Here is a 27,726-nt window from a genome sequence, read left to right on the forward strand (position 1 = left end):
CAAGACAATGAGCCCAACACAGCAGCATTTCTAAAACAAAAGCAACCCAAAAGCAAAGGTGGAACATGACACTCTGAATATTACTCTGTGTAAAAAAACAAAACAAAAAAACATTTATTTATTAGATTTTCCCAAGAGACTGTTGTGTAACACTCAGGAGACAAAACAAAACAAGCAAAAAAAAAAATCAAAAAAAAAAACATAAAATAACATTTAAGAGAGACTGATAAACCAACATGATTGTCACCACATTCCCCAAACAGTAGTGCACAAACACTGAACTGAATCAAGTGTATGAATATATATTCAATATTTTCAACAACAAAAAAAAAAAAGCATCAGCAATAAAAAAAAATGTGATTGTCTCTGGTTGCCAGCAGCTAATAAAGAAACATAGCTCCATCACAAGTTGTCTGAACGCCTCGCTCGTGATACACTTTTTAATGAAATCTGTGACATCATTTACACGCTGGTCTAACACAGAAATGCTAAACAGGCAGCTGCACAGCTTTCCCATCTTATCCAAGAGCCCTGCATTCGCCAAAGTCCTAAATTAAAAAAAAAAAAAAAAAAAAAAAAAGAAAGAAAAGGAAAAAAAAAAAAAAAAGGGGGGGAGCAATTTTTTGGTAATTATTACTTCCATGTCATGCAATGATGAGATACAGATGCTGCATTCATGCAATCCATCTGTATCTCCTATTTCTGACTTCGCATCTCTTCAGTGACTGCAATGCTCTTCTAAAGCAAAAGCAAAGAACAAAGGAAAGATGTTTCCAGTTTAAATCTACTCGTGTATTTTGACAGTGTGCAGTAACTGTACTGAAAATACTTTTCAACCTCTGCTTGGTTCAGTTTACAACAGCAGTTAAAACCAAACAAGTGCTTTTTAGGTAGAAGTCTTTATCTCCCGAGCTGAAATCAGAGCTGCAAGGCACTTGAGAATAAGCTGCTTCCCAGACTGCACAGCTCACACAGCGGCGTGCTGCAGATGCAGGCGTCCACTTTGGAATGTGTAGTTCAGCAGGGGAGGTGCGATTAGAGGACAATTAACACCAGAGGAGCGTGCCCGAAGCATGTGGCGCCTCACAAAAATGCACAAAATTGGTGAAAAAGCTGAGGTGCAGTCCACAGAACTGTAACAGTGATTTGGGTGTTTGCTCGCTTCAGTTTCAGCCTCTTGTGTATTCACCATCACAATGTAAAAAACTGCACGGTGTATTAATACCAGGCATTAGTTGTATTTTTACAGTGTTTTTAGCTGGTTTTAATTTTACATTTGTTACATTTTTATTGTGTCCAAAAGGTTTGCACCTGCTCCACGCGCAGCACTGATGATATTCGGCAACTCAGTGGGATCAACAGATATTTCTGTTGTTTCACATTAATTTTGTTCAATTATGAAAACTTGAAAAACGTTTTTATTACGATTTCTTGAAACTATCCCATCCATCACTCGAGGACCGGCAGGTATACCCTGGACTGGTGGCCGGCCAGACAACACAGTCAACCCCTGGAACCGGAGCTTTCCAAGAGAGTCTACACCCACCTGAAGGTCCCAGCCAGGAAGTTCAAAACGGGGACTTTCATATTGTGATACAACAATCTTTCTACAGTCATGGTCAAAAGTTTAGGTAGTAGCAGAAATTTTGTGCTTCTCACACTTTGCCGCTCCAGTATTTATTGAAGTTTGAAGTTGCTGGGCATTGACTCCTGGTCCAAATCCTGAATTCTGCCTGTTTGTCCACTCACTTTTTAAGGATCGACCATACTACAAAAAAACAAACAAAAAACAAACAACAAACAGCTCATACAGCAGCAATTTGGTGACGATTGCTGCTGTATGTATATACCATGTCATGGTGAAAATAACATGGTGCATTTTCACCATGTCACAAGGCAAAAGTGATGTCAACCCATCAAGACTCAAAGGTCAACAGAAACGGATCACCATCCATCAGGATTTGGCCCAGAAGGAGCACATCACATAAATAATCTAAATGAAACAAAATTTGTGCCACTGCCAAACTTTTGGCCTCGACTGTTCTTCATCAAGTTTCACTTCATGTATTCATACTATATTCATACTTTTGTGTCCCACCTGCAGAGGACCTAAGCAGCAGTGCAGGAACCTTAAATTTAGGACACCGAATTGTGCCATTATAGTTAATTTGCATTGCAGTGTTTTACGTTTATGAATTTTTCTTCTGTCCAAAAAGGGAGTATAAAAATGTGACATCTCCAGCTGTTTGAAATGGCTTAAAGTGACGTGTTTACATCTCTTTTATGCTTCTTATCCTTCCAAACATTGGGCGTTTTACTGTGTGATGGTGACACACGGTAGGCACAAACTGAGCCCCGGAATAAGGGCGGGAAAATAAAATATAGATCACAGATACCAACAGAATATATACATTGAAACATCAGCTGTGCACAGTTTCTGTAACGGCGAGTGGCAAAGGTAGACCAGAGATATCTGTGTGTTTGTGTGCGTGGGGGCACCACGCTTTCTGCACAACAAGGGACGTGAAAAGTGTCTGAAACTGACGACACGACAAAAAGTTTGAAGAGTTTTGATCGGTGATGATGTCACTTCCTGCTTTCCCAGCCTTACAGCTCAGTGTCTTTGTATTTCTGGGGGTTGTAATATCCTCTCTTGGTCTGGTCGGCCAGCTGGCGGCGGTAGTTGGCCTCGTCGTCCTCGTGTCCTCTCGACTCAGAGTACGGCGGCCTGGAGGGAGTCTGAGGCTCGGGGATGGAGCTTGAACTGGACACACACAAACACACACCACGGGTCATAAACTTGCATCTTTATAAAAATAGAACATTTTTTATGATGTCAGAGATGAGGCTCTGCTCTCACCCTATTGGCTGAGGACGGCTGAGGTTGGGTTTTGGCAGCTTCACTGGGACAGCGTAGAGATCTGGATGCTTCTGGGCGATTTCCAACTGCATAAAGAGAGGGACAGACCCAGATATGTCAGATCTAATACAAAAAAGTAAAGAACAGAAATAAAATATCCTACTATACCCAGACAGGCTGCGAGTGTATCTTTCTTTACTTGAAGGATTTTTAGTTCTACCTTAAAACAACACTCTTAAACCCTGGTGAACATTAAACCAGGTGTCTCTTCCTCCCATCTGGAGTGCTGCTTTTTTAGAGTAAATAGTAGGAGGACAGACGCTGCAGTCCAAAGTTCAACTACTGTGAGGGGTACTGTAATAATTTTAATACATCTTACTAGTCAGAATCTACCTTGCCTTGATTTACAATATAAAAATTGATGTTGAAACATGCAAACATCAAAGGAAATACAGAGCTTGTACAATACTGATGAGCTTGGAAGTGACTGTTTTCACTGAGAATATTATTGATGAAACTTCAGTGAACAGTAGGCTGATCAACTGAAAGATCAGATGCATCTCTCAGGTCCTGCTTCAGGTCTTTGCTGGATTTTTTTTCCTATTTCTTAACAAAATGTCTTTATATGACAGATGCTGTTTTCTCATTTATTTTTTGGTTCATCCTGACCAATGGCAGGTTTTTAGGAATCATCTTGTTGGTGCAAAAATATTGGATTCCTGTCAAAACTCTTATCTTTGGGATTTTTTGTAAATTCAGACCAAGAAACAGGAACAAAGTGCCTATTGGTACAATTAAAAACTTGTTCTTTGCAAAGATTGCCAAGTTTTACATGGATGGTACAATGGACTGGTTCTTATATAAAGACTTTTTACTCAGGCAATCAAAGCAAGTCGGGGTTCAGTATCTTCTGGAGCAGCCACAGATCGAAACAGCAACATTAGTAGACGTGCTCCATCTCCTGAACCACAGCCACCTCTTATGTCTTAAGTGTAGACACATGATGATTCATAGGTAAGACTTAAGTGGACTAAAAAAAGAAAAGAAAAGTTTCAAAACAGCAAGATGGTGACAGACAAAATGCTCAAGGCTTCAAAATGAGTCCACAAACCAATTTATGTTGGACACAGCCACCTTTATGTACATTTCATGGATCTGACTGAACATCAGAAAATGTTTTTAGACACTGGACTTGGATATGGGAATGTCAGGATTGTTTTAGGACAGACGGGGAAGTAAGAGGAACTTTAAAAGCAGCTTTCTATAAATCCGACAGGATTCAACTGCCAAAAGTCAACTGAAAGCTCCCTGCTGTGTCTGTTCCTGCTCTGAAGTTTACAGCTGTACCATGAAGAAAGACAGCACTACTGACTCGAGCGTTTTCTGCCTCCTGTAGCTCCAGGATCCTCTGAGCTCTTGCCAGATGGTCCATCTTCTCAAACGCTTTAATCTGGAAGAAAATAAAAGTGAAACTTCAATTTTTGATTAAAAACCCCCCAAAACAGCATAGATGCCACACGTCCACTCACATGGTGTAACTCACAAGGAAGTGATTGTCAGATGAAACATTTACAGACAAGAGTGTCTGTAAATACGCAAATACATAATGAGATTTATTAATGGGAACATTTGTGATGTATGACGAGCTGGATTTGAAGGGAGGGTTGGAAACACATGTTGGTAAATTTGTAGTTACCTGGTCACCCATTTTCTATTTCACATTAGATGCAGAGAAAGTAAAAAAAAAAAAAAAAAAAAAAAAAAAAAAAGGAGGAGAAGGGAATAAGTGTGATATAATAACAGAGTGAAATCTTCTAAAACAAGGGAAGAAAGAAACATAAAAAAGTCTGACTTTTTGCCCCAGATAGCTGCCTTGTTGGTATAAGAATAAAATAAAAAATAATTAATTCATTTAAATCAATAAATGAGTCTAACCTTGCCCAGGAAGGATTTGTTGGCAGGGTCCTCCTCTTCCTCGTCTTTCCCCGGACTCTGATCTTCTGACGACTGGTTCACTGGTTGGCGGGCGATAGTGGGCTTCACAGGCTTCACGGGAGGGGGAGGCGGCTTGTTTCCGCCCACTGCGTCGCTGCTGATGGTGCTGCTGGAGTGTGACTCGTAGCTCCGTGTGGAGTCAGTTCGAGTCTGAGCACGAACCTGAAACAAACAAAAAAAGAAAGAACCATTTGTGATCATTTGCTCAACTACAGGATGTGGTTTGTTGTTTTCAGGGAGAGCCACTTCCAAATATAAAGCAGGCAGGAGTTTTGAACATTTTATTGATTGATTTATTTGAACACACGGCTTAGTGTGAGAAAGTTTATTTCAGTCACAGCTGCTTTAGGCAACAAAAGGTGTTTTTTCCCCCCTCATCTTCAGTCCCTTATATTTGCAGGTACATATGTGCATATGTGGAAAGAAACATCAATTAGAGGACGAGTACAGGGTGCAGGTGGGTTGCAAAGCGGCTTGCAGAGGAAGTACCAAATGAAGCAATTTAATTAGATCCTCCTATATTGGATGCACTCTTAACTGATGTATAGAAGGGCAACTTTATTCATCTAGATTAGAGTTTTTGTTATTTATCAAGAAAAAGCTCTGAAAATGGACACAGGCACTAAATGAAGTCCAAAGAAGACAGTTCTACCCTCAGACATTTCCAGCTTGGTTTGAAGCGGATCTGATGGTACTTCGAGTCTTGCCAAGAACTGAAAGGTCTAAAGACTTTTAATTGAGATGCAGCTTGAGAGACCACAAAAAAGTGTAGCGATAATGATGTCTGACGGGAGAAAAACAGGGAGAGGTTCTCACCTTTGGGGGTTCAGGGACGAAAGAAGGGGGAGGGCTTGGCTCTCTGCTCACCTCTCTTCTCATACGTACACGGGGTTCAGGGTGAGGCCTCTACACAAACACACGGCACACAGAGAAGGGTCACAGGGGTTGGAGTAGATATTTTAACAGTGATGATGATGGATTAACAACGTTGGGGAAAAGAAGGGTATCAGAGTGTCTATCGGCAGACACGCCCACCTCGTCGGGCAGTACAGGTTCTGATGATCGACTGATGGCCGACACGGGCTGGGGTTCATCCAGTGTCTCGTCCAGCTCATTGTCAGTGTACGCCCCGCCCTCGTCCGCTGTGTCATCGTAGTCGCTGGTCATCCGGCTGTCCATGCTGAGGTAGTCACTCATTGCCGACAGGTAGGACATGCGGTCGTCTTGGAGATCTAGGTCCTCCTCTGAACCGTCCACCTGAGGAGAGAAAGTAACAGCAAAGGGAAGGGGTGTAAGAAACAGTCAAATTCACACAAAAACACATGGTCTGCAGAAGTTCACTGACACTCACCTTGCCCTCGCACACCCACACAGCTTTATCTTGCTGCTCCCGAATTGAATCTTTCACACTGCCATACCATGCGTCATTGGCCGAGTTCAAGTCGATGGTGTCTAACAGACAAAAAACAAAAACAAACAATTTTTTTTTTAAAAGAAAAAAATATATGAAGAAAAAGATTTCATAATACTTAGTACTGTCAAAGTTAACATGACAATACCATGTCAACGCAAATTCCTTTTAACGCCTCTATTGTTTTTTTGACGCACGATCAATGCATGTGGGCTCTGTGACCTTTGGCCTGGCCTTGTAGATCAGGTTGTCTGGAAGTGGTTTCATCAGTTACATTGTGGATGGTGAGCAGAAATGGAGAAAGAAGAATTTTTGCGTACATCTGGTGTATTTTATGAGCATGCAGTACCTCCGGGGGTTTTCTCAGTAGTAGTTGTCATTTGGATTGTTGCAATAATTATAAACATAAATGTGAATAAAGTATGTATATTTTCCACCCCCATGCCTTAACTATCCTGTTAAGGGTACAGTTACAGTTGATTAAAAAAAATTTGATTAATCACAAGTTAACTACGGACAACCATGCCATAAATCACATAAAACTCACTCGTGAAAAGGTGTGAACAGCTCTTTTTCAGCCTAAGGGCCTGCTCGTACAGTTTGCGTGCGCTGCGGTTGGATCCGGGTATGAGGCGGTTTCTCATGGTCTTCACACCTTGTTTGCTGTCAGGGTTCAGGAAAAGGACGATGGGGTACCACTGAGTGTAATTCAGGGTGTCCACAGCTTTGGGAGTCACATCCAGCAGAGCGTGACGGTCCTGCAGGAGAATAATAAAAAAAGAAAAACATGGTTATATGTTGGATGATGAGTAATAATTGCACAGAAATCTCTGTTTTGTCACTCTCGACAGCTGTTCATCTGAGCCACTTCAAACTCTGCAGGTGAATTTGAACTATGACATTTCTATATCTAGAAATATTTTTTTGTGGTTTGTTGTCTGTTTTAGCAGTTTATTTGGTTACTATGGACTTTGGGATATAAAGGTTGTATTGATGTATAGGAAGTTAAAATTCTGCACAAAACGGCACTAAAGCATGTAAAGAAGCGCTCTATGATGACTTGTTTTATGGTAGGTAATAAAGGGTAATAGCTGGAAAGCAAAATCTCTTTAAAATTAAATTTTGATTAGCTGACCAGAACAGACTAACAACCCTACCCTATTTTAATTCTTAGCCCTCAAACAGGTGGATGAAACTATGAGGTCAAGCAAAACTGCTTTATCTTATATAAAAAAGATCACTTAGTCTAAAATTCAAATGGGTTCCCACAAACATGGCTGCACAAGTTGTTCTTTAACTCTTTCTTGTTAGATGCTCCTCTATTGGCAGATTTTTATGCTTCTGATGCAACAAATCCCTTTGGAGTTTTGATGCAACTCCAAAAGGATCTGTGTATCCACCCAAAATTACCCTGGGGATCTCTGGCTTGTTATCTGAAGCTTTATATCGCTACAATTATGGAGCCACTATTATTCATCTCTGGTTTAATGGTGTTTAGGGGACATAAAAATTAAAAATAGGGGAAATAATAAATTGTAACAAGATAAAATGGGTCTTGCGCACTCCCATAACAGGCACTGCACTAGTGTTCATACAGCGTCATTATCTTCTAATGATTATACCATACCTGTTCAATGATTTGCCGGATAGAGTTCAATCTCACCACCCCCGAGGACTTCTCACTTCCTGCATCCTTGGGCTCAGTTTCTGAAAGAGGAGATAAAAACCACTCACAAACAAGAACAGAGTAAAGAAAGCCTACAGAAACCTTTTTCTGTTAGTGCTAATGTTTATTTACAGGCGGTCGTGATACTTACTAGCAATGACAAACTGATCAGGAAGTTCAGTAGCCAGTTTTTCGTTAACTACGTCAGAAATGGGCCCAAATATCACCACCGGTCTCCTGAAACCAGCTAAATGAAACAAAAAGAATTGATTCAGAAGTCCTGGCACAGCGAGGACCTCTGCAAAATGCCTCAAGTGAAATTGCAGGGTGAAAGGGTTTCCTGGATACCTTCACGTAATACCACTCTCTCATAGGCGGGGAAGCGTGTAACCGGAACGTTGCCCTGGTCGTCTCGACTCTTGCGCAGATCTTTCTTCTTTGCAGCTCTTTGGCCCCTCATCCTCCAGAAGTCTCCTCTGTCATTGCCCGATGCAGCCCGTGCAGCATTCTGGACGTTAGCCATTTGCTCTGCTCTGATATCGAAAACAAGAAAATATATGACTTTGTCTAGTTAGATTGATCACACGATGATATGCAGATTTCTTACCAGCGAAAGAACATGTTGTGCTGTATAGATAACACTATTGTTACATGTGCTATACTACTAACAATGTTTCTATAAATTTTCATTAATCCAATCTTGATCTTTAGATTTGAAAGACGCTACAAGAAAGGCAGTGTCTTCTGCTGAGAAAGATAAAATATCCAGCCAAATCCTTAATACAAAAAAATTAAAAACTTGAAATATATATATTTAAAATAAAAAACAACAAAAAACAGACTTCACTTTCAGACTTCCAACGTCTGAAAGTGAATTTTTCTAATAGCCAGCAGGGGGCAGAAAGGCTGTCTGCACAAAGATGATCATCATTGCATACCTGCTCTTGTTGGGGATGATTCCCTTTTCTAACAGCTGGTTGTTTTTGTCACTACGGATTGCCAGCCAGTTGCCGAGTTTGCCATCATAGAGTGTGTCCGTCACTTTGAAGATCTCCCCCCTGGAGAAAGGAAGGCTCTGCGGGGCCTCCTTCTCATATTCAAAGTGGGTTCTAATGAAGAAGGAGTCGCCTCTGCCAGATGCTAAAACGTCTTTATACACTGGCAAAAATAGAAGAAAACAGAAGCTAAAACCCCCCCACCATTATTTGGCATCCCACATGGCTCAAATTTGGGCCTCTTGTTTTTCCTCATTCATCTATTATCATAAAAATAAATAAATTACAGGAAATAGAAAAGCAAGCAAGCCACTGACTCTTCATACAAGACTACTAAGACTTTTATCATATTCTGTGTGTGTCTATGTGATATACTTTAACACAGGAAGGTTTTGGCATTAGTACTGTTTGTGCAGCTGTTCTTTATCCAGTCCAGTACCTTCAGGCTTGCTCTGCGCAAGAATGGTAACTTCCTCTCCTTTAGGAATCTCCAGGAGGTAGAGAACAGCATCTTCACGCACCATGCCTCTGAAGTCTCTGTTGTTCACCTGAAGCACACAATAGGAAATAAAATGAGAAATCTGGCCTGATATATGTCTCAAAGACGAAGCTTCTGTCTTTTTTCTCCAAGCTAACTTCAGACACAGCACTCTTGTGTGTGCAGGGTTTAAATGTGGAACTAAAACGTGCCGTACCCTCATGATCTGATCTCCTGTCCGGAGACCCTCCTGCTCTGCTGCACTGTCTTCCTGAACACCGGCGATAAAGATGCCGACATCATTTCCTCCCGCCAGCCGCAGACCCACACTGTCACCTTTCTGGAAACGCACCATCACCGTGTTCGGCCTGCATTATGGAAACAACAGTTGACAAAGGGAGAGTCTATTTATGACGGAGACAACCAAGCTGGCTTCTTGTTTTTGAGTAAATTTGAGTTTGAGCAACTCAATTTAAAAAAACAAAAAAAACCCTAACTAATACTGACCCGTATATTTCCAGGTCTTCTGCACTTGGCTTTAGTGGCACTTTAGGGGGAGCGTGAACCTTTGGGGCGACACTGGCAGCTGGTACTGCAGAAACAAAATCATTTGCAGTCACAGTATTCAATTCAACTGTCTGATTTGACTTTTATTTTATTTATTTATTTTTTTACAGTCTTGTATATTCTGGACGGAATCATGTTTACCTGGTGGTGTCTCGGAGCGTGGCTCCTCCCTCTCTGCGTGCAAAGGAGCCTTATCTTCAACGTCTCTGTCGGCACCTCTGAATGGGGTTGGCATGGCACCCATTTTTGCCAGCCTGTTAGGCGGGTCCTCTCTGGTAATATCCCAAATTTTTTGGAAAGTTTAAAAGAAGCATTTTACACATTTAATTCGGTTGATATAATTATGACTCCTTTTCCGGTTTGGTTTAATAACACGGTGGTTTTTCCGATATTTGATGTGACGGACTGCCTGAGCTTCATGAAGCATAAAACCAGCATAATCCTACATTATCCTGATTTGTTTCTGGTGTATTTAATGCATTCGTAATAAATGACTGACCAAAGCAGAGCTCAATGCTTTTGTGGTATCTAGAATTAAGAAAAGCACAAAACAAAGCAACACTTAAAATCATTTTTAGATGTATTATGTGGTTTTTGTTTGTTTGTTTTTAGAGCAGGCAGACAAATCTTTTGTTGTGAGGAAATGTTAATTATAATTCTTTCCTATGAATGAAAATGAGACATGAGGTCACAAGCAGTTGCCAAAACAACACAGACCCAGCTCTTCAAGGCTTAAACTTTGTGTTTGCGCTTTTTGTCACACTCAGAAACATTTGAAATGATCTGTATAAAATTCCAGTTGATTTGGAAAGCTTTGGAATCGTTGCCCAACCCAGTTCAGTTCATCTTCCACAAATCTTTGGAGCAGAGGTGTGTAGTGCAAACTGGCATAACCTGTGGAGCCACAAAATCTTCTAACTCAGTCAGGACCACGAAAGTAAAAGAACTTTATTTCTGCAGGAAGATTTGGGAGTACAGCTCTGTTCTTAGACTTTCCTGTCCTTCCGTATGCATGTGTGTAGTGGAAATCCTGAGATGGGAAAAGCAGCAGTTGCAAGACCAACCAGTCCAAAACAGAGCAGGCATGGATGGCAGATATGACATGAATAAGCATGAAGAGGAGGAGCACGGGTGGATGGGGGTTGCAGCTTTCAGATGCAGCAACGGTAGCAGGCTAAAGCAAGTTAAACAGGATTCTCTACAAGACTGAAAAACAGGATGTTCAGGAAGATATCGGTTGAACCATCAGTTTATGTGGGCTAGCACTGAGATCAGCTGATATCATAGGAATGTGACTGAGTTCAACTTGGTGAACCGAATGAACACTGTGCTCGATTTCATGAAAAATAAAAAGGGTCAAACAATAAAGGAGGGGCTAGGATTCATACTAGGATTGGTGTCGTAGACACCAATATCCTTGGAAAGGTCAAACAGCCAAATAAATAGGTACAGTTTGTGTTGTGTTCCTAATTGTGCATTCCTGGTGATGGCTGCCCCTCCCTGAGCCGATTCTGCCGGAAATCTTTTCCTGTTAAATTTCCTTCCCGTGATCACCCAGTGCTTGTTCATAGAGTATTATCTGATTGTTGTATTCTTTTTCTATTTTTTCCCCCTATATAAATAAAACTGAAATTGCATTTTCTGATTTCACAGGAAAGCAGATTCCCAGACCTCCCTCTCCCAAGCCACCACCTCCAGCACTGACTGGAGGACGCAAAGGAGTTCCCAAGCAAGCAAAGACACAGTCTCAGCATGTCCCGGGTCTGCTCTGGGGTCTCCTCCGCCCTGATAAGACATGCCCAAAACACCTCAGCTACATGCCATCTGGGTCAGAGCATCGTAGTCAGATGTAGTCTCTGAGCCCCTAACCCTGAGGCTGAGGGGAAAAGCTCATTAAAAGCTTTTACAGCTTGAAATATACCAGAATTGGCCTTTAATGACAGTGTACCTGGGCTTGTCTCGAAGTCTCTCATTGGAGGAATGGGAGGAGAGGTCAGAGTGGTGGGCCCGTCTGTCATCCTGTGGAGAATAGGAGCGGTACGACTCGATCTCAGAGATATCTGAAACACACAAGGATGATGAAAAATATCACAACCCCTGTGAAACCACACAAGAGTCAAGCAGCTATGGGGGTGGGGGGTGGGGTCCTCTGTGTTCAGGTAGTAAAGCCTATAAACTTTATCAGAAAGAGTAAAATGCTGCATCTCTCCTTGGTGCTTCTTTGTTTTGTAAATTACATAACATGGCCCTTGCTCGGCTCAAATGGCCTGTGGGTCATGAAAGCGGGGGGGGGGGGGGCAACACAGCTCTCAGACAAATGAAGGTCAGAGCACTGTTCACAGATGAGTAGCCACACCAATTAGATATGCAATACCAGTTTCTGGGGTTACAATGATGACGAGGAGCACTAAAACTCAACAGGATGTTTCAATGTTAGCATTCAGGGTGTGGAAGCTAGACTGCACTTCTATGTTATACTGCAGGGCAGGGAGGAATAAGCACAGTAATACCATTACAAAGTAAAATTACACATGTGCACTTAAGGTGATTTGTACCCGTCAGACCTCAAAATCCTAATTTTTCAGTCAGTCGGTCCCTATTGTCCTCAAACAGAATTACAAAGAAGGGTGCTGGATGGTAGAAACCAGAGGCTGCAGCGGTGCGAACCTTAACATAATGAAATTCTGTCATATCCAGTAGCAGGATTATGATAGGGGATTAGATCACGCCGCTAGAGGCGAATGAGCACTTTCACACACGCACGCGCGCGCGCACACACACACACACACACACACACACACACACACACACGCACTCCCCAAACCAGTCAAACTGGGTCACAAGTCTTCGTGCTATTCCCCCCCCCCTCCTCCCTGCAAACATTTGGTCAGTGAACAATCCACTCACACCACTTATCTCTATCCTTCCCGACCAATAACAGCATGCCATCTGGTCATGTGACAATAAAAACAGGTATAAAGGGGTGAGCAATAAGAGGGTGGAGGGATGGTGATGATGTGCTGAATATGGTTAGCTCATAGTGCTTTGTGGAATATGTGTATGTGAAATAATATTTAAATAAAACTAAAAGTTGATGTAAGTAAAGCCTTTATTTTAAGAATTAAGAACAAATTTGATTGACAGGTACAGAAACATTAATGGCATTAAGGTTTCCACAATTGATTCATTAGAAGTTCATAATGCAATGAGGTTTATATTTCTAGATATATATATAAAATGATGAAGATGATGATGATCATGGAGATGATGATGGCCACTCGCCAGGTGTGCCTTTACACGGCATAGGACCTGCTGCTTTTCAGTTTCGAGTTTCTCTCACCGTCGAGCTCCGAGTCGCTGTCGACCATCGGCGGGATTCGGACCAGGATCTTCTTCCTGTCTCGCTGCACCACCAGCTGCAGCTTCCCGCGGGACTTCTCAATCAGCTTCCCGGCATCGCTGAGAGACAGGTTTTCTGTCACAGTCCCGTTAATCTGACAGAGACAGAGGGGATTAGGAGATGTGCAGACGCTTCTCACTGCACAAATCACACAAACAAAGCATGCAATGTTTTACAGTTTTTAAATATTTGGTACACTTAAAAAGGAATTATGCTTTTCCTAATGTTATATACAAACATCTACTATCACAACTACAAATGTTGATATTACACATGGTCAAAGGTTTAATGAGGTAAGCACATAACTAAGTAGTCTCCGTGAGCCAAAAGCTCACTCACGCTTCAGGTTGCTTTAAACAGTCAGTTTCAGATACTTTTTTTCTGTTCTTGACTCTGTATAATGTCATTGAGATGGGTGATCTTTAAACTGAACCTATTCGGCATATGTCCAGCTCCAGATTTTTGTTAAAGCTTAAAATAATCCTTATTTATCTTACACTGTAAAGATACAACAAGTCAAAAGAGGCAGAGATAGAGGAGACAAAAGCAGCCAAAAAGTAACAAAAACATAACAACAAAAATGGCTAGCTAAAGTAGAACAAAGCAATAAGGTAAAAAAACAAAAAAAAAAAAAATGAAATGAGCTCAATTAAATAGGGTAAAGAAATAAAACTGATATACAACAGTCCACATAAAAGATAAAAAATATGACAGTAAGAAGCTAAAATAAAAAATGTAAATATAAACAAAGAGCAAAAACAAAACACATTTTTTAAAAAACATTAAAACACTATTCAGAAATACTCCATGGAATAAAATAGCTCAAATTCAATAATGGCTTACTAAATGCTAAAGTTAAATAGAAAAGCAGTCCCTAAGTTCATCCTTTTAGCTTCTTCCACCCTCATTTTAAGCCGACTGCCATTCACACAAATACCATTTAAAAACAGCAGGTTGTTGGGGCTTCTGTGCCCAACATGACCACACTTGGGACACCCCCCTCTCACTGATATCATACAGAGCAAACAGTAGGGAAAAAAAAACAAAAAAACAAAAAACAGTTTAAAACTGAGCTTTTAAAGCAGTGTGAATCCTGAGCGTTGGTTCACTGAGATTACCTTTACACACGCTGCCTTCGTTATTTGAAACTTTCAGAAAATCTTGTTTAATATGAGACAAATGTAAAAGTGACCACTCCGCCCTGCCTCTGTGTGGCAGCTGCTTCTCCCAGGTACTGATAGTAATGTGGGCGACTTGTTGACTAAATGTTTAATCGCTGCTGCCCTTTCTAGTACGAAATACTAGTCTGTTAAACGCATGTTTCTTATTTTACACAACGGTAGCTGTCTGCTAAAAGATGTTACACTTCCGCTACCCAATGTTGCAGCTCTGACTCTCTCTCAGTGGAAGACATAAACAAAAGAGATTGAAAGCAAACAGATGACAGCTGTGTTACAGCACGGTTTTGCAGCACTTTAACATAAAAGAAAGAAATTAGAGGCTGGATACGGAATACAACCAAGCAACTGAAGCGGCAGAAACCAAGGTTACAATATACTAGCACTGACCTTGGTCAGAGACCCATCTACCCCTGGCAACCACTGGTCACTAGGGAAATAATTTATTTCTCAGCCTGCTCTTGATTGCTTGCCGAGCTGTAACTTAAGAAAGTGTAATGCAAACCAGAAATGGAGAACACTCATCTTCAAACTAAATTTCGCACCATATCACTGAAACCAACAATTTTTACAGAGTGTCTGTGTTGCCAGCAACCTACTAGTGAACAAGGCAACTGTAAAGTTTCAGTGCAGAGGTATATACAGCTCTTTGCAATCTTACTGAGCAAATACCAGCAAGCTTTAGCAACCAGCTGAGGAATACTCATTTTTCCATAGCGACAGCTGGGCCATGGGGTCACAAACTAGTCATTAGTCTTGCGTGACTGCGATGTAGCCATCGATTTCACATTGACTGCCAACAACTGGTCAGGAAATACTCATTTTCCCTAGCGATCTGTAGTTGCTACGCAGTGTCTTTAACCCTGTGTGACCGGATCGTTTCATCCAAAGCGTGACCCAAGATGCTGAGCGAAAGCCCAGTAAAATATAAATAAGGATTCATTTGAACTGTCAGAGATGGACGGTTAATGAGCAAAAAATGACAAATAAGGAATATACACCACCCTACCTTCAGAATAATGTCCCCTTCCTGCAGGTTTCCATCCTTGCTGGCAAGTCCTGTGCTGGTCATCTCTTTGATGAAGAGCTGGCTGCCCAGACGAAGGCCATATTCTGCAAAAACACAAATCACACACATATTTTATGTATAAATAATCAAACAAATATTTTACCTTATTTTACCCAACTCCACTTTAATTATATCTGACATTCACAGTCTAGATAACCTGGCATGACCGAACAAATGGAAAAATTAATCAGGTCACTTTTCGACCTGATTTATTAATGGTCACTGACCAAAATGCCTCTGGACACATCTGTATAAATGATGCACTGAAATACTAGGCTGATGTTTAAATTAAGAATTTACCTATAAGCACTGTGATCACTTTTCCAATTGTTCATTTTGTTTTATGCATTTCTGTGCCAAGTGAAGAAATTCACCTCAATTTAAAAATAAAGCCAGTAAACAGCGAGCGCCAAACTAATGAATGGTACAAGCCATTTTATCTGCTGATATGCTGTAATCAGCTGGTGGTGATGTATGCTGACATGGCCGTGCCTCCGTTAACTCTCTCCCTCTCTCTCTCTCTATAGAGCTAGAATTGCTTGAGTAAACAATTAAATGTACAATTAGGACATTTCCATTTTGCATCCATTTAATAAAACCTTCAAATAAAGTGCATCCTTTCCTCTGCTTACCATTTATCAAATTTGTTGCCAATTGTTTTTCTTGTGGCAGACGCCACTTGTTTTTGTGCTAAATGTAGGAGGGGGTTTCTTTCCCAAAAAGCTGTCCATGTTTTATTTACTTCTTTATGATATCAATCAAAGATACTTAGAAATGGGTAACAAAACTCTAGTCAGGACCACTTAAACCCTTGTTTTGGGATCACCATGCCCTTCCCTGTGCATATGAAGGAAGCCCCCACTACAGAATAGAGCAGATATAAATGGCAACAGATATGAAATTAAAATAGAAACAGAAAAAGGAAGAGCTGGGGCAGGAGTCAGGTTTCCAACAGGCCTGAATTTTAGTAAAGGTTAGCTTTCCGTGCCACCCACAAAGACTGTAACCCTTTTCATTTAAGGTGAAGAGAACCATTCACATGTTTTGTTTATCTGACAGCCTTTTAGCATCTCACCTTCGTTGGGATGGTTTTTCAGCAGTAGCACATTCACAGGTTTCTCCAGCGGCTCCAGGTCCCGGGCAGGGCGAGGCAGAGGGAGGGGCACGGCAGCAGGTGACGGTGTGCGTTCAAGGCGGTCCCTGCTTGCACTTCGCTTTATCGGCTCGTCATATTTCCGCGGCTCACTTGCGATGCGGTCAAGTCCTCGATCGTAGCTTTGATCACGGCCGCGGCCTCGTCCTGGACTGTCGCGCCTGTAGCGCAGATCGGGGCTCTCGTTGCGGTCCAGGGCTCGGTCGCTTCGGTAGCGTCGGTCGGGGCTGTGGTCCCGGTCGAGGGCTCGATCACTGCGGAAACGCCGATCAGGACTGTAATCTCGGTCTAATGCGCGGTCACTGCGGTACCTTCTGTCTGGGCTGTAGTCACGGTCAAGCGCATGCTCGCTCTTGTAGCGGCGATCTGGGCTGTACTCTCTATCCAAAGTGCGCCCTCTGCTGCCATCTCGCCGGTACTGGCGGTCCGGGCTGAGGTCTCTCTCTGTGCTCCTGCCACGTTCCCGACGGTCATAGTCACGATCACGTGTGTGGTAGCCGGAGTCCATGTAGCCGCCTCGCTCCCTCTCCAGGCTTTGGTCCCGGCCTCCGCCACTCCTAGCGCTGTACACACTACGTCGGTCCTGATCATAGTTGTAGTCATCATTGTAGTCGTTGTTGAAGACTCTGTCATCAGGTGATGGCTGACGATTGAGCACATTGACTGGAACCTTTCTGGGCCTCTTGACTGTCTAAATTTTTCCATAAAAGCACAAACAGATCCATTTAAGAAAAATCCTAATTCCTAATGTGAAGAGTACATTCTTTTTTAAAAGAGAGATTGACGCTTTACTTACAATTTTTGCTACTTTGCCACACTTCCTGAGGGTCTGGACAGCGAACGAGTGGATGGCTCCATCCATGGGGATGGCGTTCACCTGCACTACTCTGTCATTTTCACTAAACAAAAATAAACACACAAGTTAATCCAACTGAACTCAAATACATTTTTATTTATTTTATCAAGCTGTTACATGTGTTTTGTGAGTAGATTTATTTTGGAGTTTGTTTCTTTGGAGTAAAACCATAAAATAACAAATGGTACATACAACAACAATCCATCAGCCGGCCCTCCCTGCAGGACATCAGATACCACGATGGACGTCTCGCCAGTGTCCTCGTTTGGGTTATCCCGCCCTCCTGATACAGCAATGCCAAAGCCCATCTTTGAATCCTGAAAAGAGAGGAAAGATTTGTGAACTCAAAAACGCTCCAGCTACTCTCTATACAACTGGACATTGTGCAAAAATCACAGCGTGCAATCCTAAGCAAGGCTAACAGTAAAACACCTGCAGAAATATCTACACGTGACCATAAACTGTGTTTGTGTAAAGTTGTCATGACACTAGAATTTCAAACTCAGCACAGACATAGTGAATACTTAATACCATTTATTTTCATTACATTGAGAGGGGTAGCGCTGAAGTAGGTTTGGTAGTGCTCTGCTTCTGATGCCTTTGCGCCACAATTAACCTTAAGAGGTTAATATGTTCTCATTTTCGAACATATTACTTTTTAAACACAGATAATTTAACATGAAAACACAGTTTATATTGCACTAACATTACAGAAGGGCAGGACTTTTACTGTCATGCATCAGTTTACTGAAGCACAAAATATACTTGTTTATCCAATGGCCAGAAATAACAGGAAAATACCATTTAAAAAAACAGATTAGGCAACGCTGACTTACTGCCTTAATAAAATGAAGACCAAAGTCAACCCCCACAGGCCTGTTTTAAACCAGGAAAGACCCAATTTAATCCAATTGAGATGCTGTGGTATGATGAAATGAAAATGTTCTATTGGATGCAGGGTCAACAATTTTTCCTGGATGTTGTTTATATCTCATAAGCAGCTGAGGGAAATGTCTGATGGAGTTTGTTTCTGCTAAAGGAGGTTCTATGAATTCCTAAATCCCTGCTCTGTGTGACAGCATGCTCAATAAATACATCAAAAGTATCTATTTGTACATTATTAGTTTAGTTGGATTTTATGTGGCATTATTTGCGATTTAGTTTAAGAATAAAAAAAGAAAAAGAAAAAATCCAGGTAATGAATTCATAAACCTTTTTCCTCCAACGGTACATCATGAGGGCTCGCTTCATTGTCCCTTTGTGTTTTTAAGCTTTTGCGTGCGTGTGTGAGGTCCAATAATCCCAACGGTGTGTTTCAGCTCACACTGCATTATCATGGCTGTATGTGTATTGTACATGGTGATTAAAGGGATTTTGACTGACTGTGATTACAGCTCTGCCTGCTAAGAGCATGTAGGACTATCCAGCGGCTGAGCACCTGTACTTCAATACTATGTAGCTTTCTGAAATACTACACTGATGTTTCATAAGTAACAAGTGTCAGATTTTAAGCCAATTTAACATGTGCGCACTAACAGAAAGTTTAATTTAAATACTCTGTTTTTAAAGGCTGCTTAATTCTTCATGTTTCTGGGTTTCTCAGATTCTACCTGCCACTGCTCCAGCTTGCCCTGATGAGATTAGGTCAGAGATTTGCTGACCCTGTCTCTCTTTATCCCCTCCCTTCCATCTGTACTTCAAATACGAAATAAATAAATAAATGAATAACAACCCCCCCCCCCCAAAAAAAACCCCACTCTCTGGCAGATGGCTGTCAAGACAGAGGAAGGGTAAGAGTAAGAGCAGCAGTGAGGGGGGGAAAAAAAAAAGAAAAAAGAAAATAGAGGGCTGCATCAACAAACTCTATGGCTAAAATATATTTATCTTAAAAAAAAAAGAAGTTAAAATATAAAGTGTAATACAATTATTACATATATAAAAATTATAATGTAATAATTTTAACCCTAACCCTTCAGATCTCACATAAATGTCAACTCTCCTGGCTCGAGGTTGCCTTCATCCTGACATGAAAACGCTCGACATTGTCTGATTTTTCCTCAGGTTTCATGACTCACAGAATTTCTTCTACTCAAAAAACAAAAGCACGTGCAGTTTGTAACATGAAACCAGGAATAATCCCCTGACTGAAACAAGAAGAAAGCCTGTTGCTGATTTGCATCGTTTCCACCAGTGGTTGAAGCAAGAGGGGAGATCTGTGGAGCCTGATTAAAGAGAGACAATCACTTAAGAATACCCCCCAGAAAGTTGTTACCTGCTCTACTTTCATCAACCTGATGGCGAAAAATAATCAGCCCATATCACATTGTAAATATGCCTTAATAATTATAAAATTGGTTTAAGATTTCTTATTTAGTTTGGCATCTGCAGGAGCAGCTGGTGGCTTTTTTTTTTTTTTTTTAAATACTCAGAACATGCTTTATTTTCTGATGCATCAGATCAACCATATTATACCCATCTTTGCCCAAAACCAAGTTAATAAACGGCGTGTGGCCTGTTCTGCCTTTTCTTCTTCTTTCAGCTGCTCCCTCTAGGTGTAGCTCCATCTCCACCTCTAACATCCTCCTGTCACACCAACCCACTGCATGTCCTCCTTCATTATAACCATGAATCTCCTCTGAGGTCTTCCCCTTTTTCCTCTTTGCCATCTTGTAAATCTTGCCTCCGTCTGAGGACGTTTACAGATATTTATTTAAATTGGATATGATAAATGCATATTGATTGCCTGGCAGATGAGCAAAAATAAAGCAATAAATCCAGAATTCAGTTTGGGAATGTTTGATGACATCCCATTCATATGAAACACATGTGAATCCTGCTTTTTCATTATTAAGTGCATGCTACAGAGATGGAAAACAACGCGAGCAACTAAAGATTAACTGCGTGATCAGGATCACCACCACCAATTCCAGTTGCTGAACTGAACCTCTGGACTGTGTTTGTTCTTTTTGGAGCTTTTTAAATGCAATAATCTGACAAATGATATAAACTACTGGGCAGATATTGTACTACACTGTGAATTCAGTTTGCACTTTGTGCTGTATATACATGTCTGTGGATCTAGACTCCAGAAGTCATTTCTTTTTGGAGAAAAGGGTGGACGACTAAGTTACGAGCTGCAACCTACCTGAAAATGGAAATGTGGCTGAATGTTGCATACTGTAATAAAGACTGTTTTAATCCCTTACAAGCAAAGTATGGGCTCTACCTTAGACCAAAAATCAAATAAATATCATATATTTAGACTCGGTGTTCCTTAAATGACGTTAGAAATGCTCTGAATATTTAAAGAGAGAAAATTCAGTTAAATAGTGGAAGGGACCAAAAAGTATAAGCACAAAGCAGAGTGTGACAGCTGGCTGTGGTGGGGTTGGGTGGGGGGCCTCGTGCCTACAGCAAAGGACCTTTTTGCACAAAATCTGCTTTTCTGGCCTAAGTGAGCCACAGCACGCGACAATGAGCTCATCATGATGATTACTTAAGCTCAAATGACTTCCTGCGCTTACACAGTCACACACGTGATTAACATAACAGCAGCCTGAACCCTGGTCACTGGATGATGGTTAAACAAGTTGAACAAATAGACGATTAAAGATGCGATAGCTGGGAAGAATCAAGAAGTGGAACTGAAGTATAGCTTCATTTTTTAATAGTCACTGGATCATATGGTTTAGGATTTCTGGACTAAATTTTTCAATTGATAAATAATTTAACCTGGTATATTTATGTAAATGTATTTCTAATAAACTTAAGTTATTAATGATCAGAACATTGTTGAAAAATAATCTAACTATGACCACATGTTAAACACTGAAATCTATTTCAAAAGGAGCCCATTACGCTAATTTCTGTTTTATACTTTTTTATTCTTGGACTCAGACCCTAAACTCAAGATGTTTTAGCTCCTGCCCCTTTGAGACCAACCTCTTTTTAAATAAACTTTCTTCTAATTGGCTGCCCCTTGGCTCCCACCTCTTGAACAGCTGGTAGGTGGGACTCACTCTCAGTGACATCATACAGAACCAGGGGGGGAAAAAAATATTGGCAAACGCCAATTTGCAAATCCCACATTGCTGCATTGGAGTAATGTAGATGTGTTCAAGACAACCTGCTAAAGTTAAAACCGAGCATCAGAATGGGGATAATAGGTGATTTAAGTGACTTTGAACGTGGCATGGTTGTTGGTGCCAAATGGTCTGGTTTGAGTATTTTAGAAACTGCTTATTTACTGGGATTTTCCTGCAGAGTTAACTCTACGGTTTACAGAGAATGGGCCCACAAAAGGGAAAACATCCAGTGAGCATCAATTCTCTGAGCAAAAATGCCTTATTCATGCCAGAGGAGAATAGTCCGCCACTTGGTACCAGCTGAGCATTGTTTAAACACCATAGCCTGAGTATTATTGCTGAACCTGTCCATCTCTTTATAACCACAGTGTACCCATTATCTGTTGTTACTTTCAGCAGGATAACACCCCATGTCACAAAATCATCTCAGGACACAGATTCCCATGTCTTGACCACCTCTTTAAGGTAGACTATAGACAGTATAAAAGATGAACGTTAGTTTTACTTTTCAGATATAAGTAACTTGGATGTGCTTTACACCTGCAGTCTTTTCAATGGCCACACGAAGCCAACAACTTTGGTTTCAAGTAAGACTTTGTGTTATATGCAAGTCTGTGGAAAACCAGAACTCAGCTCCTTCACTTTGTTTCCTTTCTAAACAATTTCTTGATGTCGTCAGTCTCAAGTAGCACTGAATAAAATATTTAGTTGTAAATTATGGTCATTTTCAAAATCAGCAAGGACAGTTAAAGCAGTCATTAAGAAGCCTTGAGTTGAGCAATTGCCATCGCCATCTTGGTGTTTGACGTGATAATACTTGTTTCTGATTCTTAGAATGAAAACTTACAGACTGGACTTCATATTGTATTCAGTAAGACTGGAAACTATGAGCTGAGCCCCTAAACTCATCAGGAAACTGTTTATTGAGGGCGCAGAGCAAAACAGCCAAGCTGTGTTTTCCCAGGTAGCCTTCTCTACAACCACAGGTCACCAGCAGATCGCCATCTGCTGGCTATTAAAAAGAGTGCAGATTAAAGACACTTATGACTTGGTTGTAAAAGCTAAATCCATCTTCTCTACAATAAGTGGGTTTGAATTATACTCCCTCTTAGCTGCTAAAAGCTCCATGATCCATTACTCTATAAAGTTACTTAACCCTGAGTCACCTCAAAGTATCATAAGCAGAAACATAAACATAACTGTTCTTGATGGTTTAAAACATAACAGCTCTGCTTGAATTTGGTCATTCAGAGTTCAAGGGAATGTCACTGACATCATTTTCCCTTCACTATTGGTTCACTGCAAAATATCAAAGCAATCAATTAAATGCATTTCCTGTGATCCACCGGGGTCAACAGCTCGGGCTTATGGAAAACATGTGCACGCTGTAAATGAGATGAGGTTGGGAGTGTCTTTAGGTGCAGATGGACTCACCCTATGCAGGGTCACGGTGTATTGCTCCCACACGGTCTCCTCCATGACCGGGTTCTGAGGAGAGGAAAGAAAAGATTACCACGGATGGGTTTATTTCACCGGACAGATTAATAATGTATTTTGTGATGTAACAACAAAGCCAGTTCATTAGCCCATGCTGCCTGTTGTTACACAACCACAAGAACAATGACAGCCCTCCACTGGGCTGTTTAGTGCAAGCTGTGAAAAGTAACTTCTGGCTTTTGTTGATTAGAAATGGATTTGGAACACTTGAGCATCAGTTTGCACTCTTTAAATAAAACAAAACAAAAAACTGTATGAAACAGGCTGTATGAGGAAGCCACCAACAGGTTACACTAAGAAATACACCTGCTAAATGCAGTTAATTAGAAGACAGACTCAAACTGACAGAGTGAGGAAAAAACTGAAATAAAGTGAAATTGTTTAAAAGATGTTTCCTTTTTAAATAGATGCTGCCACTTTATTTATATCTGTTAGGAGACTAAAAACTCATTCAGTCCAAAGAAAATCGCAAAGTTTGTCAAAAACATGCCCTTATTTTCAACAATGACAAAGGCGATTTCAAAATATAAAAACACGAATGACACATCAATTTCTTTACACAACAAACATGGAGAGAGAAAACTACTTTATATCCGTTCACGTAAACTACCCGGAATTTTTTCACCCGTTAGTGCTACTTTTCTGCACTTCTGACATCCTCATTTCAAAATAAAACACGACCCAAACCATTAAAGAAACTCTCAGATCATGCTGGCTGGCCAGACATCTGATCAAATTTAAGCTGCAATCAGAATAGCACTCACGAGCCCCTGCAGGATACGTATGGTCTTCACCGCGTGGGCCCATTTCCTGTGCAAGCTGAGGACCGTCTTCATCATTGGTGCTCAGTCTATTTCCTCTCTGTGTCTCTCCCTGCTCACCGCCAGCGGTGCTCTGGCAGACTGATGTGCGCCACAGCCTCCTCCATGGCCACAGCTGCACAACCACCAGCAGCTCTCTCCCTGCATCTGCCCGCCCGCCCGCCTGCCTTTGACGTAAGAGGGATTCTGCTGGCCTACATTCAGCACAAATCCCACCGTCTGCAGAAAGTGTAAACACACAGGCACACCAGCTCCTGTGCAAGCGCGCGGCGATCCCAACAACCTGAGAGTTCACCCACAAACGCGACAGCAGATCACTCGACGTATTCCGGCTTCGCCACACGCTCGCACATCGAGATATATCGGGCACTTCCCAAAGTTTCAGAGCCGATTCTCACTTCACAGAGACAAACCCACAGTGAACGTTCGAGGAGTTCAAATCTGAGTTAGTACAATGGTTAGGATTTTACATCGTGGAAAGTGAAAAATCTCTGTGCTGCTGCCATTTCAGGCTCAGGCTTAGCGAAATGGGGGCATGACTCGAGCTGGCAGCACACCCATCATAACCCACTTTTTTGATCTTCTGGCCAGCACAGGAATACTTTAGGACCAGTGGCAGAAGCAGAGAGACTGCACAGTGGGGGGGAAAGGGAAACAAACTCTTGGAGAGGGAGATTTTTTTGTTTTGTTTTTTTGGATCTGGAAATGACCTTTGAAATGCCCATCTGGAACTTTATCTTAAACCGTTTTTCGCAAGCCAGGCTCGTGTGTGTGGAGAGCAAAGGATTGGAAACATACTGAGCCCAGCCTCAATAAAAAGGGGGAACATTTATATTGGAGAGGGGGGGGGATATCACTTGACATCCATTTGCACCACAAAGGGCAACAAACTGCCATGTGTGAAGAGAGGAGACATATGAATGACTTAGAAATATGAGCGTGCTTCAGGCAAAGCCAAACCAATTTAAGTCAGAGTGTCTTTTTGTACTATGTGATTTGAACGTGATGGGTCCTCGCAGGCAGGCCCGCTGGATAAGTCACAGTCCCTAGTGCAAGCGATTACATAACAAAACACAAACACATTTCCACTAATGAGGAGGGGGAATGAAATACTGGGTTATATACACAGGATGTGACTTGGAAAACAAATTATTTAGAGACACAGCTCATCACTTATCACAAAGAAAATACAAAATAAATGTGTAGCTGAAACACATACCATTTTTACTGTTACCGTAAGACAGTAATGTCTCTTGCAGAATTATTTAAGTATCCATCTATTCTTATATCAATCACGTTTGTCCAAAGAAAAATAACCTGGAACATGTTTAATAGATGGTAGACCTATATTATCATTTTCATTATAACTTCATTTGTTTGGGGTTTTTTTTTTTTGACTAATCTGAATGTTAAATGTAAATTAAGGCACAAAGTGATGCATTTTAATTATAACATTGAATTACATTGCTTTGCCTTCCCTACAGACCAAAACTAACTAACTAACTAAATACAATTATATAAAGTAGGAACATGACATGAAACATGCTACAAGAAAATGTTCAGTTAAGTTAAAGACTTTTCTGCCTATCAACCAAAGTTTTATTTAGGTTTTACAGCTTTGTTTAGAGTACAATCACATCATTTGAGCAACATGCTTCTCTTGTCCCAATTACTTCCCATCTTTCCTTGAAATCAAAGGAACTTTATCAGGAAATGACAAAATGACCCAGCCACTTCCTGTGTTTATGTGCTGCTGATAAGAAAAGGCAGTGCGAGTCTGCCCCCTCCTGGCCGTATACCTGCATTACCTCGTGTGCCAGAATAACAACTCCTGCATAAGTATATTTAATTTAGTGTAGAAAAACAACAACTACATTGAGTTTAAAGGCTTTAGTTTGTAATGCAGGGGGACCACAACACTGCCGTTTCCCGAGAAAGTGGATTTTCAAATAACCACAAGATAAATAAGACCAAAAACGTTAAATCCGCTGTAAAATGTACCAATCGGTCGACTAAACAAAAACTGCGGATTGGGTCAGAAGTCAAAACTAATCTTAAGACAACAGAGATGTGTTTAAAGTTAAAAGTTAGCTAACTAAACCGTTCGTGTAGCTGGTAGCAGTCGCAGTAGCAGTAACAGCAGGTGCAACAGGCTTCAGCAGGGATTCATGGAAACTCCCGACTTTTCCTCAAGGATATTCACACACATACACACACAGAGAGAGAGACACACACAAACACACACAGCACATCCACAGGGCTAAAGTTATCTAATAATGCTACATTACACTACATTTGTATTCATCAGTACTGACTGTAGGCGTACAAAAGGACTTACTGTTAAATACTGAGTAGCGTATCTGCTCAGAGAGAGCAGCCCCCCTCCGTTTACTGGCATCACGCACTTTGAACTGTCCGAGACTGGTACCGAGGATTCAAACCAAACTACGACTAGTTAGGCGTTTCCGGTGGCACATCTGCCACAAGTTGTGAAGAATTTTTAAAAAAATTCGAAGCTTGAAAAAGTAAAAGTCCTGAATGTTTCACTTTAAGTGAACCACTTCACTCACAAAACACACAGACTTCGTGAATCCAGAGTAAAAAATTAGCGCCGACAGCTCCTAGCTTGGTTCAGATTGTACCAAGTAGGACCCCCCGGGAGGGGTGGGGTTAGGTCCAAACTAATTTAGATAAATAAAGACCAACTCGAACAACAGTTTAGAAACTTAACTTTACTGAAACTAATACTGATATTCCAATAATATGTGTAATTACAAACCGCTGATAACACAGCAGATAGAGAAATAAAGGTGGCTTATGACCCTTAAATTGTTGAGATGGACGCGTCCAAAATTCCCATTGATTTTTAGGCAGCCTGCTGTGAGGCTTGCAGCCAGACAGCACAACAACAGCCTTAATTAAACTAAGTGAGGAATATTATAGACATAAACCAAACTGTCGACGCGTCCATTTTAGGATAACTGAAATATTTTATTCCAACTGCTTTCAATGCAACAAAAAACAACGTTTATTCAGGGTGTGTAAATAATAATAACTCTTGTGAGTAAATCCAACACCCCTCCCCCAAAAGACACATATATTTAAGCTCCTAAATATCTACTAACAGGTTTGACAGGAAAAAGTATACAGTTTGTTCATTTAGGCAGAATGCAGCCCTTTGTTGATTATTACCTTACATTGGTGTTTGCTGTCTGTTAAGTCTGTTAATATCAAATTTCCCCTAACTTAATATCTACATCTATACATCTAAATGTGTATTTGTGACATTACAGATTGACTTTACATTACATTCAACCTCTACAACTTCAAAAATGTTTCCCAGAACTTTTCAAACACATCTTTTTTAACTTTCAAAAAAAAACTTTATTCTTTAACGGGACATTTGACATATTTTGTCTTGCCTAGTCTGTTCAACTGAACAAACATTTATATTGAGGTTTTCTAGTCAAATGGACCACTTAAAGGGCTTTTTAATACAAGCTGACATGCCCAAATTCATACAGTAGTACTGTAGAGCACACTCACTCATATACAGACGGATGTGTTGGGAGTTACTTGGGTTTCAGTAGCTTGCACAAGGATCCTTCAACATGTGGACCGGAAGACCTGAGGACTGAACTACTGACCTTCCTGTTAGTGGTCTTCTGATTCCTTCTATTGTTGTAATAGGAAAG

General features: G+C 41.0%; 1 protein-coding gene across 9 annotated transcripts in view; it reads right to left on the minus strand.

Annotated features, from left to right (window-relative positions):
• Positions 1 to 97: 97 nt before the first annotated feature.
• The window catches only part of tjp2a (tight junction protein 2a (zona occludens 2)), a 36,641-nt gene continuing 9,012 nt past the window's right edge, over positions 98 to 27,726 (minus strand). For 2 of the 9 annotated variants that reach the window (XM_063478892.1, XM_063478900.1), the window contains 24 exons: positions 23,148 to 23,201; positions 17,821 to 17,945; positions 17,569 to 17,671; positions 16,695 to 17,463; positions 15,560 to 15,663; positions 13,313 to 13,466; positions 11,921 to 12,032; positions 10,114 to 10,244; positions 9,913 to 9,997; positions 9,623 to 9,773; positions 9,367 to 9,475; positions 8,871 to 9,090; positions 8,281 to 8,465; positions 8,084 to 8,179; positions 7,894 to 7,973; positions 6,814 to 7,024; positions 6,207 to 6,307; positions 5,891 to 6,112; positions 5,672 to 5,761; positions 4,796 to 5,017; positions 4,557 to 4,571; positions 4,233 to 4,310; positions 2,861 to 2,946; positions 98 to 2,764 (listed from right to left, as the gene is read on the minus strand). In XM_063478892.1, the coding sequence (XP_063334962.1) occupies positions 2,608 to 2,764; positions 2,861 to 2,946; positions 4,233 to 4,310; positions 4,557 to 4,571; positions 4,796 to 5,017; positions 5,672 to 5,761; positions 5,891 to 6,112; positions 6,207 to 6,307; positions 6,814 to 7,024; positions 7,894 to 7,973; positions 8,084 to 8,179; positions 8,281 to 8,465; positions 8,871 to 9,090; positions 9,367 to 9,475; positions 9,623 to 9,773; positions 9,913 to 9,997; positions 10,114 to 10,244; positions 11,921 to 12,032; positions 13,313 to 13,466; positions 15,560 to 15,663; positions 16,695 to 17,463; positions 17,569 to 17,671; positions 17,821 to 17,945; positions 23,148 to 23,201 (3,660 nt within the window). In that variant the 3' untranslated portion in view covers positions 98 to 2,607. Of the gene's footprint in view, positions 2,765 to 2,860; positions 2,947 to 4,232; positions 4,311 to 4,556; positions 4,572 to 4,795; positions 5,018 to 5,671; positions 5,762 to 5,890; positions 6,113 to 6,206; positions 6,308 to 6,813; positions 7,025 to 7,893; positions 7,974 to 8,083; positions 8,180 to 8,280; positions 8,466 to 8,870; positions 9,091 to 9,366; positions 9,476 to 9,622; positions 9,774 to 9,912; positions 9,998 to 10,113; positions 10,245 to 11,920; positions 12,033 to 13,312; positions 13,467 to 15,559; positions 15,664 to 16,694; positions 17,464 to 17,568; positions 17,672 to 17,820; positions 17,946 to 23,147; positions 23,202 to 23,974; positions 24,175 to 26,369; positions 26,619 to 27,726 lie in introns of those variants that run through there. The other 7 variants (XM_063478899.1, XM_063478897.1, XM_063478898.1 and 4 more) reach the window with 7 other exon arrangements.

The sequence above is a fragment of the Pelmatolapia mariae genome, linkage group LG7, assembly GCF_036321145.2.
Source record: "Pelmatolapia mariae isolate MD_Pm_ZW linkage group LG7, Pm_UMD_F_2, whole genome shotgun sequence".
NCBI lineage: Eukaryota > Metazoa > Chordata > Actinopteri > Cichliformes > Cichlidae > Pelmatolapia > Pelmatolapia mariae.